General features: G+C 40.4%; 2 protein-coding genes across 3 annotated transcripts in view; one reads left to right on the forward strand and one right to left on the reverse strand.

The window, feature by feature from the left end:
* The first annotated feature begins 1,192 nt into the window (after nucleotides 1-1,192).
* The window catches only part of ATP10D (ATPase phospholipid transporting 10D (putative)), a 67,764-nt gene continuing 47,973 nt past the window's right edge, over nucleotides 1,193-20,983 (forward strand). For both annotated transcript variants that reach the window (XM_006019026.3, XM_025198370.1), the window contains exons 1-4: nucleotides 1,193-3,042; nucleotides 6,103-6,297; nucleotides 11,208-11,412; nucleotides 20,547-20,632. In XM_006019026.3, the coding sequence (XP_006019088.1) occupies nucleotides 2,771-3,042; nucleotides 6,103-6,297; nucleotides 11,208-11,412; nucleotides 20,547-20,632 (758 nt within the window). In that variant the 5' untranslated portion in view covers nucleotides 1,193-2,770. The remainder of the gene's footprint in view (nucleotides 3,043-6,102; nucleotides 6,298-11,207; nucleotides 11,413-20,546; nucleotides 20,633-20,983) is intronic.
* CORIN (corin, serine peptidase) overlaps nucleotides 10,042-20,983 on the reverse strand; it is a 352,509-nt gene continuing 341,567 nt past the window's right edge. The window contains exons 22-23 of the mRNA XM_025198376.1: nucleotides 14,024-14,155; nucleotides 10,042-10,391 (exon numbers count right to left, since the gene is read on the reverse strand). Coding sequence (XP_025054161.1) covers nucleotides 14,057-14,155 — 99 coding nt within the window. The 3' untranslated portion in view covers nucleotides 10,042-10,391; nucleotides 14,024-14,056. The remainder of the gene's footprint in view (nucleotides 10,392-14,023; nucleotides 14,156-20,983) is intronic.

Below are 20,983 nucleotides of genomic sequence, written 5' to 3' on the forward strand. Positions count from 1 at the left end.
ACTAATTATGTTTACAAACATATATAGAAGTATTTCTGTAGGTGAAGTGTGTAGCCCATTTCTTACTCTCTTGAAGGTTCAGGTAGAATTTGTTCTTTGTTAAAATTCCATATTGAACCATTTTCAAGCGTGAACAAGGTGGAAATGTTACCTGCCAACAAAACATTTCTACTATTTTTCTTAACCATTTGTTCAGCTTGCATTTGCAAGAAATAGATATTTGTGAGGGACATATTTTTTAGATAGGCCTTTGGATTTGTCTCGTCTAGGAGCTCCATTTAATTGGACCTCTGTGGAAAAACTCCACTGGCTTCAGTTATGGCAACATACAAGTATATTGATTTGTCTTTTGTCATGCAGAAAGTTTGTGCATTAGTCCCCAGTAAAAATTAATGATAGGACATATATGTAAAGACGTGGTTTAGAAGCAAGATTTATTGTTAGTTTTAGCAATTTGACATGAGTTAGGTAATGCTTCGAGACACTGCAATCTGTACTTGAATGTCTGTATTAAATATCTTAAAATATGTATGTCCATGCATGTTCGTATGCCCTTACAGATACAGTTGTAGTAAGGTTTGAATCCTGCAATCACTGCCAGTCAAGAATAATCAGCATAAGTAAACTTCACTGCTTAAGTGTTAGCAAACTTGGGATCTAAGACAGTCCCAAGGTGACTGGCAACTAGAACTACAGAAAACATGTATTTAAACTTACATTATTCCTTTGTCATCTGCACAGTAGAAGAACCTAATTGAATACACAAAATAAGTAACTAAAATGTTGGCATTTATAAAAAACCAAAATCCTTCTGAAAAATGACATTAAATATGTTACAGCTATAACACATATGGAAAGGTGCTAAAAACAGGAGTTCTAAACATTTGCTATAAAACTGCAGCCATGTTTGAATTAACTACATTTCCAGAAGAAATTCACACGTAATAAGTTAGACATTAATATAAGTAAGTTACACAAGATGAGGTAAGATATAATAATGAAGAAGACTGAAAGGTAACGTCAGTCTAAAAGCCAAACGTAAAATACTGCTTTACTAATTTATAAACTGCAATTGTAAGTATTTCCCAATAGTAGTTTGAAGTTGTTCCAAATTCTCTTTATATGTGGGAAGAGGAAAATATTTCAATTTATGTATCATCGTTTGACTCAGGTAAAAAAATCCACAAGACTGGCAGTAAAGCTGTTCTAAAAACAGAATGCACGTAGCATGCAGCAGGCAACAACAAACTAGCCCTTAGCTGTCATTTATAGTTTATTAAAATTGTGAAATGCAAGTATGTTGCAATGATTAATGATCACTGCTGCCTACCCTATGAAATTTCACTTCTTATCGGATCCAAAACCCAGTCAGCTTTGAATCAGGTTTCATGTCAGTTATTTGCTTCTACAAAGGCTCGTCCCATCAGTAGGAGAATAATATGAATATCCTCATACCTTCAGCCCCATGATTATTTTTTGATCCACAGGCCAGACTCTCAGGTGTGGCTGCATTACACTTGGGAAGGAGGAGAGAATGGTGGCCTAAAGCCATCTTTGCATCAGCTCTGGCAACAAGTGAGCAGTTGAGCCGGCTACACTAGCCTTAGGCAGGTTGAGGGTTCTTCTGGCTGATAAATCTTTATTATTCCTGTTACACCAGCTTTCTGGTGTCCTTTTTGTTACTAGAAAGGAAATAAACTGGCCAGAATGGGAGGCAATAATCTTACTGGTAGGAGGGGTGGGAGACATAGGTGAAGAGGCAGGTGACACACAGGAGCTTCAGGGGATTGAGGGGACAGCAGGAGCTGAGAAGGAGAAAACCAAAGGATTTACATTAATGGCAGCAGGACACCAACTTCTTCCACTTTTGTGCCTATGCTTCAGAAGAAGAAGGTTTGGACTTTGCAGTCTCAGCACAACTGTTGGCCTGAAATCTAAATTACTGCAGTAATCTAGCAGTTGTTTCATTGAAGGTTAAATTGTTTTGGCTTAGTTTCCACTTGGAGTGGATAGAGTGGACAGGCAGGGTAACAAGAGTGGATCTGCTGATACACAGTGGCTGTGTCTACACAAGACGCTGACTGCGAAGTAGCGTCGCATGGCAGAAACTCTGACACAATGCTACTGCACAGTAGTCTCAAGCTACTGCTCAGTCAGTGTCACAAAAAAGCCGCTCATTGGCAATACTGCACAGTAACTCCGGTTACTGCACATTTAGTATTTGTACAGGCCAACAGCTATATAAACAAGTACTAAATGACTGTGTAGTCAGTGGTTTGTGTAGATGCAGCCAGTTAATATCCCTTCACCACCCCCCTTTTAAACAAATGTGATTGTTTCATTTGTCCATGCCTTAAGACTCAGCTAGGGAAAACATACATGAAACCTGCAAGAGAAGTAACTGTACTATTGATCAAAGCTTTGGGCTGTGGCTTGTGTTTTAAAGAAACACAACACTGGATGGGCAGCCTTATAGAATAGAAGCTTTTAGACTCAGAAGAGCAGCAACTCTGCATGCTAGGAGAGCTGGGGCTGGTGGTGGCATGCCGAGCCAAATGGCCTCGCGTGCCATGCTCGGCATGCATGCCGGGGGTTGCTGACACCTGCTTTAGACTCATCTGAGTATATGCCTTAACTATTATACTCATAGTTTTTCACTTTCAGTTTTTTGTTTGTATTTTTAAGGCCTCTCCAGAATTACCACTTAATTTTATGTTAATATTTTGTTAGAGTGAAGACACCACGTGGACCTCAAAACATTTCACATACTATGGCTGACCCTATCCGATGGGCCAGATATCACTGGCAGCATCTGGTATCTGCAGAAGGCCGGGATGGGACTAACAGCAGCAGCAACTCAAGTGACAAGTGCTATCAGTCAACCAAAACCACTGGCAAACATAGGATAGTTATTCCCTGTTTGGGACACTTTAAAGAAGAGTATGAAAAGGTATCAAAATTGTACATGAACAACAGAATACGGACCACAAAGTACACTTTATTAAACTTCATACCACGGAACTTGTTTGAACAGTTTCACAGGTAAAGGAGTCTTATGAAAATTACCTTGAGCTTAGGTTTTTGTTTGTTTGACATTCATTTATCAATATGTGCAAGTAGGATTTCTGAACTAACCACGTTTCCTAATTGCTTTTCTGTCAAGTTTGATAACAGCTTTGTAATATGATACAAATCTTTTGAATATCAGTTTGGGGATAACACGTTTCTCCAGATTTGGTATCTCACCCTTCCTTTCACTATTTTGGACCGATGAGATCCAATGAGATCTTTTCAGAGGACTGAAACAGAGCAGTCTGCTGTACCATTTCAGGCACATTTCTTCCTAACCTATTTGGTAGCTGTAGAATACAGAAGTGGGGAAGTTGCTTCTCTCGTTCTTGAGCTACCCTTTGATCTTGATGGTAAGCAAGAGGCTTGGTGGTTTGAAGAGCCATGCAAAGGGGAGGTGGAAAAACTCACTAGAAAAGGCTTATGGAGGCCCAGAAGCAGTTATTTCAGAACGTTTTAATCTGTGAAAAAGTGTGCCTTAAATTATCTTTATAAGACTCTACAAAATGTACAGGAAAGGTACTGTTGTAATAATTAAAAACTGAAAGTTCTCAAATGATGATTTATATAAACTGATTCTTCTCCTCTTCTGCATCCTTTGTTATGACAGTTGCTTGTTTTATCCTTTTCATGTCAGCTAAGACCAGAAGGCATAAATCTTGAGTTGTTTTCCTTCCCTGATTAAACACACTATAAGTGATTTACTTTATCAACTGGTTTCAAGGAAGGCTGTGAATGAAAAGTGTGTTATGGTATTGATTATACTTCTGTTCACAGTTGAAGCACTATGAATTTTTCAATTGATGCAGAAATATTTCTCTTGAAATAATATTTTGATTGTGGAGCATGTGGACAGAGAGCAGAATGCATGATCATAATGCTCCTTTGTTTTCCTTCAACACTGAGCACAATCTATAACTGGTAGCAGGCATATCTGGGGGTATGAATGCTGTTGTCAATATGGTTGAAACTTCCAGGGAAGTAACTAAGCAAATATGTGTTCATGCTTCTGTATGAGGTCATGGATCTTTTTTCAGGAAATTTAATTAAATACTATTGGTGTAACCATGCCACTTTCAGTGTAGAAGTAAAGGCTGTCCAATGTCTGAGGGTCTCTTGGGTCTGCCTCCTTAGGTGAGGGGCAGGAAGTGGAAAGAAGAAGAAGAAGTGGGAACCCAGAGATCCAGGCCACAGCAAGGGTCATGGGGAGAGTGCCCAGGCAGGAGCCCACATGCTGAGTTAATTGTTTGCAGCCTGCCAACTGGATGGCCCTGCTAAACCAATACTGAGACAAGTGGATTTAGCTAAATGTTTACATAATCTGGAACGTAAGAGAGCAATGTCATCTAATAACACAGACAGGTAGTTAGCTGAGTTAGTCTGAAATCAGGTAGAAGGTAGTGTAAGGTGGCACCTTAGGCCACATCCACACGAGTAAAGATGTGCGTTTGCTGCAGCACAAATAGTAGTGACACAAATTTGTGCAGCTACTTTGTGCTGCAGTGCATATCCCTGCTCAAGTGATTTGTGTCCCACTACTCCATGAGACACAGGGTGCCTCAATGTGGGGCTAGCTGGGAGGCAGCCCCTAAGCTGTGCCCCAGCCAGCTGGAGAGCGGCACCCTGCTCTGGGGAGAAATCCTGGCAGCAAATTTTGCCCCTGTGCACGGTTTAATGTGCAACATGTGGTGCACAGTTTAATGCGGACAAGTGCAGGGTACTGCATCTAGGGAAAAGGAACCAGCAGCATACCTACAGGCTGGGGAACACCCTTCTTGTCAGCACAGAGGCGGAAAGGGATCTTGGAGTCATTGTTGACTCCAGGATGAACATGAGCCGCCAATGCGAGGAAGCTGTCAGTAAGGCTAACCACACCTTGTCATGCATCCACAGATGCATCACAAGCAGGTCCAGGGAGGTGATCCTCCCCCTATATGCAGCATTGGTCAGGCCGCAGTTGGAGTACTGCATCCAATTTTGGGCGCCGCACTTCAAGAGAGATGTGGCTAGCATTGAGAGGGTCCAGAGGAGGGCCACTTGCATGATCAGAGGGCAGCAGAACAGGCCATATGAGGAGAGACTAGAGGGCCTGAATGTATTCAGCCTCCACAAGAGAAGGCTGAGGGGGGATCTGGTGGCCATCTACGAATTCACCAGGGGGGATCAGCAGGGAATAGGAGATGCCCTGTTCCCCCGGACACCACATGGGGTAACTAGGAATAACAGCCACAAGTTGCTAAAGAGCAGGTTCAGGCTAGACATCATGAGCTTTACTTTACAGTTAGGACGGCTAGGACCTGGAACCAACTTCCAAGGGAAGTGGTGCTCACTCCTACCTTGGGGAACTTTAAGAGGAGGCTGGATAGACACCTGATTGGGGCCATATGACCCCAGCATCCATTCCTGCCCTAGGCAGGGGGTTGGACTTGATGTTCTGTTTAGGTCCCTTCTAACCCTAGCTACTATGATACTGTGATACATGTGGTACATGGTTTAATGTGCAACATATGTGGTTTGTGGTGCCATAAAGCAGTTTGCAGTACCAGAAACCACATGTGCCTGCATGTCTGGATCTGTCCGTAGAGACTAACTTGTTCAGAAAAGAATAAGACATGACAAAGCATCTGACAAAGTAGGCTGTCCCCTGCAAAAAAGTATGACTGCCTGATCAAGTTAGTCTTTAAGATGCCATCCTCTCTTGCCTTCTAATAGCATGTTGACCTTTGTTGATCATAGGCTACTTACCTATAAAAAAAACAGGCTGTGAGTTTTAAGAATTGTATGGTCTGTAAGGGGGGTGTTGTTTTGAGATTCTGGGTGCACAGTAAAATCTCAGTTCAGTTTCTGTCTCCTGAAGCTACATAAATGCCATGTCTTTTTCTAACAAACAGTATAAAACATGTTCTTGTTTTGAAGGTACATAGCAAACTGCTTTAACATCAACTAACACTCACTACCTGAGTTTAATCTTCTTTTTACTTACCTCCTTAACTTCATTCCCCTGCTAATTCTTACATCTCTTCTTTGTTCCAGAGCTGCCAATTTGTATTTCCTATTTTTAGTTGTCCTAAACTGGGTCCCACTGGTGGAAGCCTTCCAGAAAGAAATTACAATGCTACCTCTAGTTGTGGTTCTCACAATTATTGCTGTAAAGGATGGCCTTGAGGATTACTCAAAATACAAGCTAGATAAACAGATAAACAATTTATTAACAAAAGTATACAGCAGGTAAGTAACAAGATTCTGTTCCTATTATATTGTTATTGATCAATAATTAAATATATTGATGCATATAAAAATCAGTAAGATTAAGCAACCTTTAAAATGGCTTTCTGGATTGACCATGTGGACACATTCTGATTTTAGATTCAGGACAACTTATTTCAGTTTAGCCTACACTGAGTTCAAGTCAAATTAAGCTCAGTAGAAATAAGTCACTCTTAAACCAAGATAGCAGAAGAATTCATAGTTACAACACATTTCTAAGAGTAAAATTATTCAACTTGTAATAACTTGAGACTGGAACAAGAATAAATTCAACAATTAGAGAGCTGAAAGCAATTTCTGTCCTTTTAATACTTGCGTATATTGAGCAGGTACCCTCCACAGTACTACATATACCCTCTACCCCACTTATGAGATAAAAGTTGCCAAAAACTGGTGCCAAGTTGAGAGTGGTTTTGAAAGGATTAATACTGGACTGTACCCTCTCCTGCTCTCTGGAAGAGACAGAGAAACTGGAAGCCTTTTTCCAGCCTAGTTTCTTTGTGAAAAATCCAGCTGTAGGCCACAGCTCTGTAAAACTTTTTTCCTACATAATGTCTTCCAAAACCAAGGTGCATATCTTATGTGGGAGGCATGTGGTATCCAAGAAAATACAATAATCCTTTTTTCCCATTCTTCTCTGTAGGTAGTTGAATAAATGATATCACATATCATGACAAAACAGTTTGCTTCCATGTACTTTAGTTCAGCTTGGAACTTGTTATAATTTTGAGTACATAGCATTGAAAAAAATGTAAACACTTAAACAGGTTTACCTCTTGCTTGAATCAATTTAGCATGCATCAGTTAAGGTGCTAAATTAAATGACATTGATTTAAAATCAATTTAATCAAGCCAGCGTAAAATACCATTAATGTAGATGGACTAGCGTAGAGTTGCTTAAATAAGTCTCAACCGCTACAGTGGGCATGTATACATGTGCACTTTAATGTGCATTAGCCTATCTTAATGCGCATTGAAGCATCACAAAAAAACCCCTGTTTTCTTTAGCTAATGCGCCTTTTTCCAGTACCTCACAATGGAGGTACTAAATTTAACACACATTACCCAAAGCACATTAATGAATGTGTAGATATGTCCAGTGTTCAGTAGACTGGAATTTTTAGGATCATGTTACAACTGGCAGAAACTTTAGCAGTGGCTTTCTGCTAGCTTTCAGGAGAGGACTTTTTGTCATTTGTTCTTAGGCCCTTCAAATTTCGTCTTCCTCAAACTATGGAAAGGGGAGATGCTGTCTGGTTACTGTTCTTATTATATTTCATAAAGATGAAAACCCACAGTGTAGGATTTTAAAGAAAAGGGAATTTTATTCTTTCAAGATAATTTAAATAAAAACTGGGAATGTATTTGTTAAATTTGAATTCCTCAGTTTCAGATGCAATTTTCTCTTCCAGTAGATTCCTCCTAACCTTCTAGCACAGGTGTGGCCAACCTGTGGTACATGTGCCACAAGTGGCACAAACAACCTCTCTGTGTGGTAAATAGCAGATAGAAGAGGGGCAGGCAGCACAGCAGTGGATTGGGCAGGAAGCACAGGGTAGGGAGCAGAAAGAGTAGCAGGTGAGGCAGAGAAAGGGGATCAAAAGAGGTACTCAAGGAGGTTACGGGGTTTATTTGTGGCATGTCTACCATAAATCCTGGCTTGCTTACTGCTTCAGCCAGTAATTATTACTGCATCACGAAAAAAAAAAAAGGAATTATGTTTTCAGCCTGAATTCACTAAATAAGCAATGGCTACACTTTTTCTTCTTCTTTTTTTTTTTTTTAAACTGTCCATATTCTTACCATCTACTAAACACAGATATTCAATGCTGTCAGCATAGTCAAGTTGGTTTTGATAATTTTATGATAGGGAACAGTGTAAGCAAAAACCTCAGGGGAGACAATAATGCTTATGCTTTATTCTACCTCTAGTTATTATTTTGTTACCCTATTATCAAGGAAAAATGCAAAGGTTGTTTCCCTAAAGAGTTCCCATTGAATCCCCTGACCTAAGTTGCTTTCACATCAGATTTAATCATGGGTTCCCTTTTGCTCACTGTATCAGAGCTAGCTCCTTGTCCTCATTTCCCTAAAGTCACCCCAGACTACATCATTCATTTCATTACCTTTCCTTTCATCTGTCTTTTGTGCTCTGCAGACCGTCTTTCATCCTGGCTTAAGAATTTAGAATAATCGCTAACTTCTTCCTTCACCTGATTCTGCACTGTCTTTTGCACCTTGCAAAGTGGGCATAAATTTTAAATCAGTCAACATTGCTGAAATCTTGAACAAATTGGAATGATTAGGATCACGTTACAGTTGGCAGAAGCCTTGGCAATCCCTGTCGCCAATCAACTGAGCAAGCAAAGAATTCAGATTTGGTGAATGTTATATCTACTTTGCACTCACAGCCCCCAGTAAATGGCTGGGAATCAGACTCATTATCTGTAAAGTCCCCTTTTATCTTTCTGTATCCATGTCATTCAGATATCTTTCCCAACTAATTTTTTTCAGGAATTGATCCTTCCAAGAACCCCTCTATGGCCACATTTAGATGTTTGTGCCCTCTTTATCTTATAGATTCTTAATTTACAGGGTAGTTGCGTAAAATGTATGGTGCATTAATATTTCTGTTATAAAAGTTTGATAAAAATGTATCAACAATACCAAAAATTTATTAATATTTCTGTTATACAGTTTGATAAAAAATGTATTAATTTTGGACATAAATGCATCTCTGTTCCTGTGAGAAGTAAAGATTTTTTGTTATGATATCACTTATTGCAACCAACGTTTGGGAGAGACGTTTGACAAGTTTTCAGGCACAAAATGCCCTTCCTCATGTGACACAGACACATATTAAAGCATATCTATCATTAGTGCTATGAGATGCATGCTTTTAATATATCTTAATATAGTATTTGCTAGCAGAGCAACATAACACATTTTCAAATACATGGGATGTTGTGAGTCATCAGAGAACGTAAACATCAGAGCTATTAATATTAATGAGTTCTGTAGGGTACAGCTTGAGAATTCTAGGCAGGAGCATGACAGAAAAATAGCTAAACGACTTTAAATGTTGGCTGGCAAGTCAATCTAGATTTGCTAGGTTTCATTTCAGAAATAGCACTGTAAAGAGTCTTGTTGAGAAGATTCAATGCATCAAGATGTATAGTTACATTTTGATGCTTTTTTTCTTAGGATACATTTCTCCAACAGAAATTAGTGTGGTTTTCACTATGTTCTGCAGCCCTTCTATATTACTGATTTCAGTGGTCAGTAAAATATTTAATTTCATGCTATTTGTGCCCTCTTGCTTCAGGCCTGCATTTTTAAAGAGACACTAGCACCAATTTTTATGTATAAATTCTAATATATGAAACTTTCTTCTTATTGGGATGAGGGTTTTTTATTATTGTTATTAAATTTGTACCCGATACTAACACATAGATTTGAGAAGCCAGACAAAACTAGCACATCAGCCGATCTCTTAGGGTTGACCTATCTTCGGCAAAATGTTTTTGCCATTACTAATGGTAATGTAACTTATCACCAAAAATGCCTTCTGGCTACACAGAGAGATGCCCACAAACATTCATTCAAGGTGCATATACAAGTTGCCCTATGGTGATGTAGTGATGCGCGACATTGCTGTGCACCACACTATGATGATGTAGTGATCATGTGTGTCTGCACGCGATCGCCAACTACGTCACCGTAGTGGTGTGCTCTCTGGGTATAGCGTGCCACTATGGCAATGAAGCAGTGAAATTTAACCATGCGCTGTGTGCATGGCACAGAAGCCACACGTACTGCGCCATGGCAATGTTTCCATACGGCGACATGTAGATGCTCCCTCAGACAGCAAAATTTGATCCCATCAGACAACAGCAGTACTGCCTCCACCTGTACTGATGCACTTTACATTTGTTCCTCCAGGTCATCCAATGTTGTTTACTCCTCACTTGAAATCCCAGTCTGGTTCATAATCCTAATGATGTTCCCAGTAATCAGCTCTGACCACATACAAGGATAGTGGCCTCACGTGAAAACTAAACAGCAGGCAGAGATGGAAAGTTAATTATTGTTATGGCATGAAAAACAATCATAAGCAATGTCCAATTCTGAAAAGTGCTCAGAGCCATGAACTTTTATAGACTTCACTCTGGGAATTGTAATAGCCTGATGCTGCTTAATGCAGAGGTCAAAGAGATAAAGCCGCAGCGTTTGTGTGTGTGTGCGCGCATGCATGTGCATGTGTGCACATGTCTTTTTCTGACACAGTCATAAATTATTTTTCACTCAAGTAACACAAAACAGGGCATTCTTAAACCAAAATACATGACTACACACAGATTTGCACCAAAGTAGTGAATGGTAGTATACTATATTATATTTACATACAGTATGGATGTTTCCAAGTGGAATTTTAATTTTGAACTTCAGTGAATTGGCAGGTGACTGTTTTAACATATTGATAGGTACCCATCCAACTAAGAAACAAGAACAGCTGTTCTGAAAGGGTAATTAGGAAAGGAGATAAAGATCTGCTACTTCATTTACATAACTTGAAAGTCACATAATAGGTGAATATTACTTTCTCCTAGGAAATAAAAAACAGAGCTAAATTCTTCACTGACTTGCATCCTAGGCAATTAATACAACGGTTTAAATTCTCATACAGAATACATTTACCCTAAGTTAATAATGTCTCATGAGCATTGATGGCTTAGAGGCACTTTTGTATATATGGGTTTGGACTAAGTATTTTTTTTAACTGTATGTACATGTACTATAATCATCTTCTACTAACAGTAAGTTCTTCCAGGCGGTAGAATTTTTTATTTTACTTGTTATGTATGTTTCAGGAAAGAAAAGAAATACATAGATCAGTGCTGGAAAGATGTTAATGTTGGGGACTTCATTCGACTTTCGTGTAATGAAATAATCCCTGCTGATATGGTGCTGTTATATTCTACTGATCCAGACGGGATCTGTCACATCGAAACAGCAGGACTTGACGGAGAGACCAATCTAAAGCAGAGGCAGGTGGTGAGAGGATTTGCAGAGCAGGTAACAGTTGTGCATTTTAAATAATTTAAGATACTGTAAGAGTGATGTTGCAGCTGCAATGGTCCAGAAATTGAGACACAAGGATTCCTTAGGGTGATACTGTTTATTGGACCAACTATGTAGTTAGGATAAAGTTGAATAAGCTATTGAATGCAAGATGTCTTGACATTTGAAAGCTTGTCTAACTTGTATCTCAACTACATAGTAAAAGATATCACCCTAAGGAATCCTTGCCTCTTGCATAATAATTTAAGAAAACTGATGTTCCATGCCCATGGATTCAGTTGAAAAGCCTTCTCATTTATTTCATTAGTTGCTGAAGTGGAGCTTGTCTAGACCGAGTTCGCATACAAAATAACTTAGTTTTACTTCTTAGTTACTGTGGGGCAAATTTGTGTGTGGACACACATTTCAGATTAAGAATGTCCTGTTTTGAGTTACTTTAAGTGAGTAAAAAATAAATTTTTGATTATGTTTTACTGTGAATCCCACTGTGGGTACACACATGCCTGAGGCATGTGAAATCAAAGTCTTTTTAAAGAGCAGTGTGCTCAGTGCCTCCTTATACACTCATATAAGAGCATGGAGGGAAGGTTAGTCATAACCCTCCCTTAGTTCCCTCTAAGTGCCTGTGGCAGTATGATAGAACCTGGACAGTGCTTAACTCACTAAGTTCTTAGCTCTGGCTAAGTTCTTATATATGTCAGAAACCCAGAAAGGTTAGGAAGTTATGATGCATGTGATTGTCGTGAATATTAACCAATCTGCATGGAATACTGATGTCCCCCCTGTGTACAGCTCCATACATGCACCCTGTACAGAAATTCTGAAACTTTAGGTGTCTAGCCCTGCCTGCTTGTTCTCCAATGAATTCTTGACACTGAAAGATGGATACTTTAAATGGAAGAGGCATCGCTGTATCTGCCTGATATACAGCTATCTCCTAAGTGCCTTTAGTTTTTGGCAAGAACAAGGCACAAATCACACAGTTGACATTTGCTCTTCTATAGTAATGGCTAAAGAGATATTCTGATCCTAAAGACATAAGCTCTAGAGTATGGGTGTTGAACAAGTCAGTTTTATCTAGTGCCCCATCTAGTAGAAGAATAATAGTAAGGACCAGTGCAGAGAAGACCATGCCAAGAAAATTCCTGGCATTACCCTGGCAACAGAAGTCCCTGGTGATGAAGTCCAACACTGAGAAGGAGTGATCTGAAAAGAAACTTAAAATGGGAAGCCAGGACTTCCCAGAAAGACTGACTACCTAAAGACTTAGAATAAAACCAGCTAGACCTGAACTTCTGGTGAAGAGGATCCATTTTCAATATAGAAATGAAGACTAACTCTGATCCCAGCTCCAGGGATCAGCTTAGTACTAATACCACTGAAAGAATCAGAAGCATAATTGTACGAAGACACTTACTGGTATCAGTACAGACACTGGCACCAAGAATGCTGTGTACTCCCACTACAGCATGGTAATTTTGCCCCACTGAGCTTACTGGTAACCACCACCTCATGCAAGTAAGCCTTGCATTTGAGGAAAAGACCACTTTCTCCATCAGCTTCCCTGATTTATGACAGTCTACCAGGAACAGCCTGACTACAGGAACAACAGCATCCTGCTTCACTACAAGTAGACTTTTCATCTTTGTCTGCCAGCGAAGTCCCTAACACCAGTACTGATACTTCACTCCTTTGAACGTTGCAGATATTCTAGAGATGGAGGCATCTGTCACATTAGAGAAACCTCAATGACTGAACATTCTGGTTACTCCATTGCAGCCAGTCTCTGCATCCTGTAAACAAGGGATTGCTCAACCAAGCTAAGGTCCCATGGTGGACAGTGATCATGATAGCATCAATTGGAAAACAGCTCAAGAAGTAATAATTGGTCCCCAAGTTAGAGTATGAGTATTGATACATGTACTGCAATGCAGGCATCTTAGCTGTTTCAGTGGTAGAAGACAATTCCAATTCAAAACTAGAGTTATACCAGTGACCAGGACCCAAAAGGTCTCCCTTTTCTGGAATGGACATTTTCTCTTTATAATACTAAGTGGCAAATTACCTGGCCCAAATGACCAAACATGACTCCTTGTCCTTTCTTTTGAAACTCACATATAATAGCAGCAAGGAACTCAAGGAAGTATCAGGGAATGCCAGTTAGCACCATGCTGTTATATTAGGGTAGCAGTGAGCACCTCTGACACCATGGCCAGGTCTACAGCCACAGCAATGACAATGTATGGAGCATTGCCAATTATTAACTATCCCTAGGTTGGTTTGGCTGTGTGCAGAATTTATTTGTTAAGGTCACTGAATTATTTAATGAAAGAATCAACAGCACATTGCTGCCTCTAAAGGAACAGAAGATCACCCTTCACACCCAGTAGGGAGTTAAACCCCAGTCCTATATGGCAACCTGTGCCATCCTCAGCCCCAGCTGAGACCAACAGGCAATGTCTTATCACTCCAGGAAGCCTGAGTACTACAGCACAAAGAAGCTAAGATAGAAAAGAAAGCCTTCTATAAGCCAGTTTCTAAAAGCAAACCTGTAAATACCATTTTCTAGCCATCAGTGCAATTTAACATTTTAGCATCTACTCACCTGTTCTCCATGTACCTTTTCAGGGATTCTCTCTCATGATAGGATTTTGGGAGAAGTTGCTTCACTGCTTCTACTCAAAGTTGGAGAGGAGGTGCCATCAGAATTTAAAAGGAAAGGTCCACATATTTCTTTCTGTGGAAGAAGAAAGGCAGTCTGTAAACTACTAACCTGTTTCAGAAGCCCATTTTCAAATCTGTTAAGACACAGTTTTATTCATTCACATAAAACATAGGCAAAGTGTACAAACAAAGCTGTTCCTATGCCCACTGTGGGTCAGGACTCATTATTTGTTCTTTCTTCCTCTTTTTTTTTCTAGTACCCTTGCTGTGGGACATAATGGAAGAACCTACAGTTTCTTTGTAACTTCTGTATTGCAGCTAAACTCCAAGTCCTTCTTAGGATCAACTGATCTATTCACAACTAGGTCTGATGATGGAATAGGGCTGACAGCCTGAGGCTCTTAAAGAGGCAGAACTTCCTGTTTCATGTTTTCTCTTAGGTGAAGGATTAGAATAATTTCCTCCATTATTCTCGTTAAGCATTGGTTCATGGTTCTTGACAGGCAGAATGTATACTTCGAAATTGCTTACTATCCAGTCCCATTGAAAACGCATGGGAGTCGCAGTAGAATATCAATTCACATTCTTTGGACTCTTCAGAGGACAAAGTATGCTTATAAAACAACTGGAAATGAGGACAGCACACTTAAGGGGAAACATAATAGGCATTCATTCACACCCAGATGAGAAACTTATCAGGGCATGTCTCAGCTTTCTGCAGCCCAGAAGTATCCTTTTCACTGTTCTCCCAACCAGGACAGGAGAGACCCATGAAACCCAACTTTTAGGTTCACCTCCCCCAAAAGAGATTTGAACCCTGACCTTTCACTTTGTATAAGAGCAACCTAACCACTTTGTATAAGACCTTCCACTTTGTATAAAGCAACAGAACACACCAGATAGAAGCAAGAGTGCCTTCCTGTTCAGACTAGAGCCTAGGAAACCAAGAAAGAAAGCATAATGAAGACAGGATGAAAATGAGCAAGAGGAAGCCTTACTGTTGTTCAGGGAGGATAATGCTGCCCAATCAGGGTAGAAGTCCTTCCTTGTAATGTTGTTCATGCATATTGCATTACAGTCATTGGGAACACTCCATAAACAGTACTGAGAGCAGATACCAGTCTTCTTTACATGGGGCTTCCCCTGCTTGCAGGTCCTTCTCCAAGAGGCTGGAACAGATACTCAATTTGCACTGTTTGGAAACCCTTCAAATCCTTGCCAGCAGCTATACATGAGATAGCTAGTGGGTGAGCTCAGATTTAGCCCCAAGTGCCCAAACTTCTGCTTCAAAAAGGTACTTGGAGCACTAGGCTTCTCATTAGATGTCTTCCTGTCTTCTTCAGGTCTTTTGTTGCTTTTTACCGTATTCCCTTGGTAATATCCAAGGTTAGATGAGATGAGCTTACATAGATCTTGATGGCTTCCTATTGGTTAAGACATTTCCAGGTGTCTGACCACTTGCACATGTCTTTTTGGCTTCCTTTCTGTCTTGTTTTGTTCAGCTGTGATAACTCAGAGCCACAGTCAACCAGCCCTCCCAATCTCATGATGACTCATAATGTTGGCTGAGCTTTACTGATAGAAACTATTCTCAACAGATTCATAAAATCTTCTTACAGAGCAGGAAGGACATTGTCTATGAAAACTTGCTCCTCCAAATAGAAACAGTTCTTCATATAGGCAGTTCAACACAATTTGGACCCAGCTGAGGCTCTTATACCAAAAGTCCTTAACTACAGGCCACTGGAATAGGCTAGATTGGCATATAGTTTTTTCAAAGTTCATCTTGCAGCAATATCAGTAGGCCATGTTCCTATCCAGTTGCATTCAGTATTTTCACATCCTATAGTATCAAGGCTTTTCAAGGGCTTCCTTCATATTACACACATGCTAGAAATCCAAATCCTGTGTGGAGTCTTACAATATTATCCTCCTGAGCGGATCAAGCCTTACTTGAACTGATTGATGCATCACCTTCCCCTTATGATGGTCTTTCTGGTCTGCCATCGCCACTGTGCAGGAGGTCAGCTGTTACCTAGATTACAGGTAGATTTGCAGGTTGGCTACTGGTAAAAGAGGCAAGAAGCAGGTCTACAGCCTGACCTTTTATTGCTTGTGCCTCAAAACACGAACACTTATCCCCATCCAGATACCAACCTGTGACAGCACAACATAATTTCTTACCTATACCAGCTGGGGAGACTCAGGCAGGGGAGGAGGGTGATAGGCAGACTGGCAACAGGTCTTGAATTTACTGAGTTCAAATTTCCCTCCAGCCTATACCTTAAATTTATAGAGGTTCATCTTAATATTCTAATAATGTTCTCTGATAGGTTTTATTTAAAATTCTTTGTTTCACTGAAACCTTTGGAATGGGACTGAGACAGTTTTCTTGTGGACATGAAAGATGTCAATTAGTTGCGATTCAGTTGGGATGTGCCTGTGAAGATTACACTTCTGGAAGGAAGAATTCCTTATCTCCTTCCTTCACCATTATGGAATATTACTTGCCATCATCTTTAATGCACGGTCTTCCTTTGTAATGTTCCTTTAAGGCCTTGTGCTCTGTTTCATCACTTGTTTTATCTGGATATGTTGATTGCTTTCTTTACTTTGGTGATCAAACTGGTTGTCACGTCTGCAAATGTTCACTCCAGTGTCACTCAGAAACAGGTTTTGGAGCCTTCTGCCTACCCACACTTCTGCAGTTTGGCCTCAGCTCCTTCAACTTGGCAACAGAACCGTGTGTCTGGTCCTTCCTACACATAATTACATGGAAAATAAGGTCTGAGACCACATCCTAAATTTATCTATAAGGTGGTCTCAGAATTCAACCAAAGCCACACTCAATACAATAAAAGAGAGACTATATACCAGCAATTCTTACCACAGTGCCACACAGTGTTAGCATTGTTAGGTTTTCAAGCATGATTCAAGATAAACCCACAGGTTTCAAATAGAAGTCTGTAGTTGTGGCCTTTCTAAGTTATTTGCAGTAGAAAAACTGCTCTATTATTTTTATGTTGGCAAAAAAAGAATGAAAACTAAGAGCTGGCATTTTCCAAGGAGTGCCTTGAGTTTATCCAAATGTGCCTCCAGACTAAAAAGGTTGAGAATGACTGCTATATAATGTGGACATTCTCAGAGTTTTCCTCTATTATGTAGGGAAGACCAAATGCTTTAGCCTGTGTCATGTCCTTTTTCAGTTTGGCCCCTTTTCCCCACTTAGCCATATCTTGCAGAGAAGACAAGCCAAGTCATCATAGAAACTCTTAAGGGGATAAAGTGATGTATCTCCTCCTGTTATTAACAAACTTTTCCCTCAAAATATAAAGGTACACTAAATTGGTTGCATGCAGTGTCTTTTGCCTGCTTCAGAAATGTGTCCATATTTGATACTAGTAAAGCAACTACATGGCATACTGACTTTGTTTACATTACTCCTTGACGTGGTCACCCAATGTGATGTCAAGCTGAGAACAGCACGTCAGGCTCAGTCTGATTAATGGATCTGACATCTCATACCCACTCAGAGGGGACATAGTGGGATCTACACTGATACCAACTCAAGTAGATGAGGAATTAGTTGCCCTACAATAAATATGGTTTTTCTAGGTGCTGCACTCCATGTGCATCCCATGACCCCTGATTTTTGGAGTTCTCAGCCACATGGATTTCAAATTAAAAGGAAACCAAGAGAGATTTTTGGCTTCCCTGACCTTTAGGCCTTATGCTTATGGAGTCACAAGGGGAATGCATAGCTCTGATGGACACTGCCATTCAGAAGACTCTAATCTCACATGAATAATCTCACATGAATGATTCACATGTACACCTACACTGAGATCCTCAGTCTGCTGCATGTCCTCCAACATCGACAGTTGCTATAGAGTAAGTAACTGTTTGTTTTTGCAGTTAACCCAAACTAAGGCAATCTTAAACAGTGTTCAGACTTTCACCAAAATAACCAGAAGTTTGATAATAACTACAGGTTTGAACCAAAATTGATATAGTTATTTTATTTCCAGTTTGTAGATATGCTGCCCAATTCATTATGTAATCACTTATACTTGTACAAAGTATGGATAAAACACTTCAGGATCAGCATAATAGCATTTTATAGCAGGGGTGTCAAAACCATCTGGTCTTGTGGGCCAGACGAGTGGCATGGGGCTGGTCCATGGGCTGGATTAGGTGGAACCCCATCCAGATGCCTGATCCAGCACATGTGGAACCCACTTGGGCCAGTCCTAGATGCCAGCTCAACCATGTTCCGTGGGCAGTACAGCATGGGACCAAGATGCTATACCCAGTGAGTGTCATGGGTTATGCAGCCCAGAACTGGGACTGGCCCCATCACCATGGGCAGTGCAGCCTGGGGCCCAGTTCCAGCAAGCACCACAGGTGGCTAGGGCCAGTCCGGCACAGGCAGTGGGTCAACAGGGCAGCACTGGGGGCTTTGTGGGCTAGCTACTGGTCATGGACCATATAGTTGATACCTCTGTTTTACAGGATACTTTGCACTAATTTTGTATAAGGGAGCAAGGGGCAGGGCCATGAAGAAGCAGGCCCTATGCGTGTAATTATTTCAGTTTGTAATGTGACAAGGGGCATGTATTGATGAACATGAGCCTGCAATGCGATGCTGCGGCTAGTAAAGCGACCAAAACGCTGGCTTGCATCCATATACGCTTCTCAAGCAAAACCCAGGAAGCCATTTTCCCCTTGTACTCCGCCTTGGTGAGGCCGCAGCTGGAGTACTGCATCCAGTTTTGGGCTCCACAATTCAAAAAGGATGTGGAGAAGCTTGAGAGAGTCCAGAGAAGAGCCACGCGCATGATCAGAGGTCAGGAAAGCAGACCCTACGATGACAGGCTGAGAGCCCTGGGGCTCTTTAGCCTGGAAAAGCGCAGGCTCAGGGGTGATCTGATGGCCACCTATAAGTTTATCAGGGGTGACCACCAGTATCTGGGGGAACGTTTGTTCACCAGAGCGCCCCTAGGGATGACGACTAGGTCGAACGGTCATAAACTACAACAAGACCGTTTCAGGCTGGACATAAGGAAGAATTTCTTTACTGTCCAAGCCCCCAAGGTCTGGAACAGCCTGCCACCGGAGGTGGTTCAAGCGCTTACATTGAACACCTTCAAGAGCAAACTGGATGCTTATCTTGCTGGGATCCGATGACCCCAGCTGACTTCCTGCCCTTTGGGCAGGGGGCTGGACTCGATGATCTTCCGAGGTCCCTTCCAGCCCTAATGTCTATGAAATCTATGAAATCTGTCTGAAAGCACCTCTTACAGTAATACAGTGCACTCAGTATGTCAAAAAATCCCCAGCAGGCTGCCAAGGTTTGTGCAAACATAAAAATGCTAAGATTTCTGACTTTGACACGTTATGGATTTATATATTAACTTCAAGCTTGGCATCCTTCTGATGTGGTAAAAAATAATTGTGAGAATTCAGACATGTTTGAAAGCTTTCATTATGAAAGAGGCATTTTTAATGAACGCTTTGAGTTGTAAACTTGTACTTCAAGTATAGACATTCGAATCTTTCTTTCAAGGCAGAAGGCAGTTCAGACTAACAAGGCTAATTGCATCTTTCTTTGAAAAGGCTAATTACCTTTCTTTTTTTTTTTTTAAGAGCAGTGGACTTTTCAGAGAACTCATGGGAAAGGCAATCTGTATAGAAATTGTTCTGTTAGTGGGCCAGATTTTCAGGAGTGCTGAGGGTTCACATATCCATTAACTTCAAGTGGAATTATGGGTGTGTGGTACTTCTGAAAATCAGTTCCAATATGTTTTTCCTTAGTATTTGCCAGCTTTTATTCCTTAGCATTTAGGGTATTTGTTGAACGCATCCTTTTATTTTTTTTTACTCTTAAAAGTTCTACTTTTGATTCATTACTTGTACTTCTGTTTTTCATAATGATCATTACTCTGGCACTAATTAAACCTAATCATAACTAGAAATTTTATCATTAAACTTTCCTTCTGTCAGCTCAGCCTGCATCCTAGGTGTAATATCAGAAAGCATTTAGTTTAAAAACAATTCTACTTATATAGCATTTTCCATTTCACTTTCATCCATCGCTAAAGAAATGCATATGAAAATAAGACCTTTGCTTTTTAAGAGTTCACTTATTCCCTCACTGCTTATTCCTCTTCTAATATCCTTCCTTCCCTCCCTCCCTCCCTCCCTTCTGAAAGATGTCCATGAAGAATCAGCAATATAACTGAAACTTTCCAAGGCTTTATTTTGTATGGACAGTCTTTTCCTTCACTTTGCATTCTAATTTAGAAAAATGCCTGCTTTTATTCCAGGTTGCAGTGTTTGCTAGTGTGGACAACTGAAAGGTTTGAAGCTAGATTGTGAAACACCAATACCTGTATCTATGAATTCATTGCTTTTAAGTTGCTATACTCCTGACCTGAGTTTTATGTTCTTTTCTGTGATTTCAGGTCTCTGAAATTGACCCAGAAAAGTTTTCAAGTAGAATAGAGTGCGAAAGTCCCAACAATGACCTCAGTAGATTCCGAGGCTATGTGTAAGTAGGGGTGGGTGCTGTTTAAGCTGGACCATTCATTGTGGCAAATCATCATTGTTCATTTTTTGAAGGCTTTTTATGTTTATGTTAAAGATCACTTGTACTTACATCCCTTTGCCCAAATACATTTGCATCATAGGTTTTCTAGAGGTGGCCAAGCAGACATGGAACACTAGGAATGCTTCCTGCACAAACAGCTTCTGAATGGAGAAGCTCCTTGGCTAGTGTTTATTATAATAAGGTTTTCAAGAACTTCATTCATGCCATAATTCATTCTGGCACCTTACATCTTCAAAATGGTTTTTATCTCTCTTTTTAATGATCTGTGATAGCTGTGCAATAGCTCTTTCC

The sequence above is a fragment of the Alligator sinensis genome, unplaced genomic scaffold (genome assembly GCF_000455745.1).
Source record: "Alligator sinensis unplaced genomic scaffold, ASM45574v1 scaffold134_1, whole genome shotgun sequence".
Classification (NCBI taxonomy): Eukaryota; Metazoa; Chordata; order Crocodylia; family Alligatoridae; genus Alligator; species Alligator sinensis.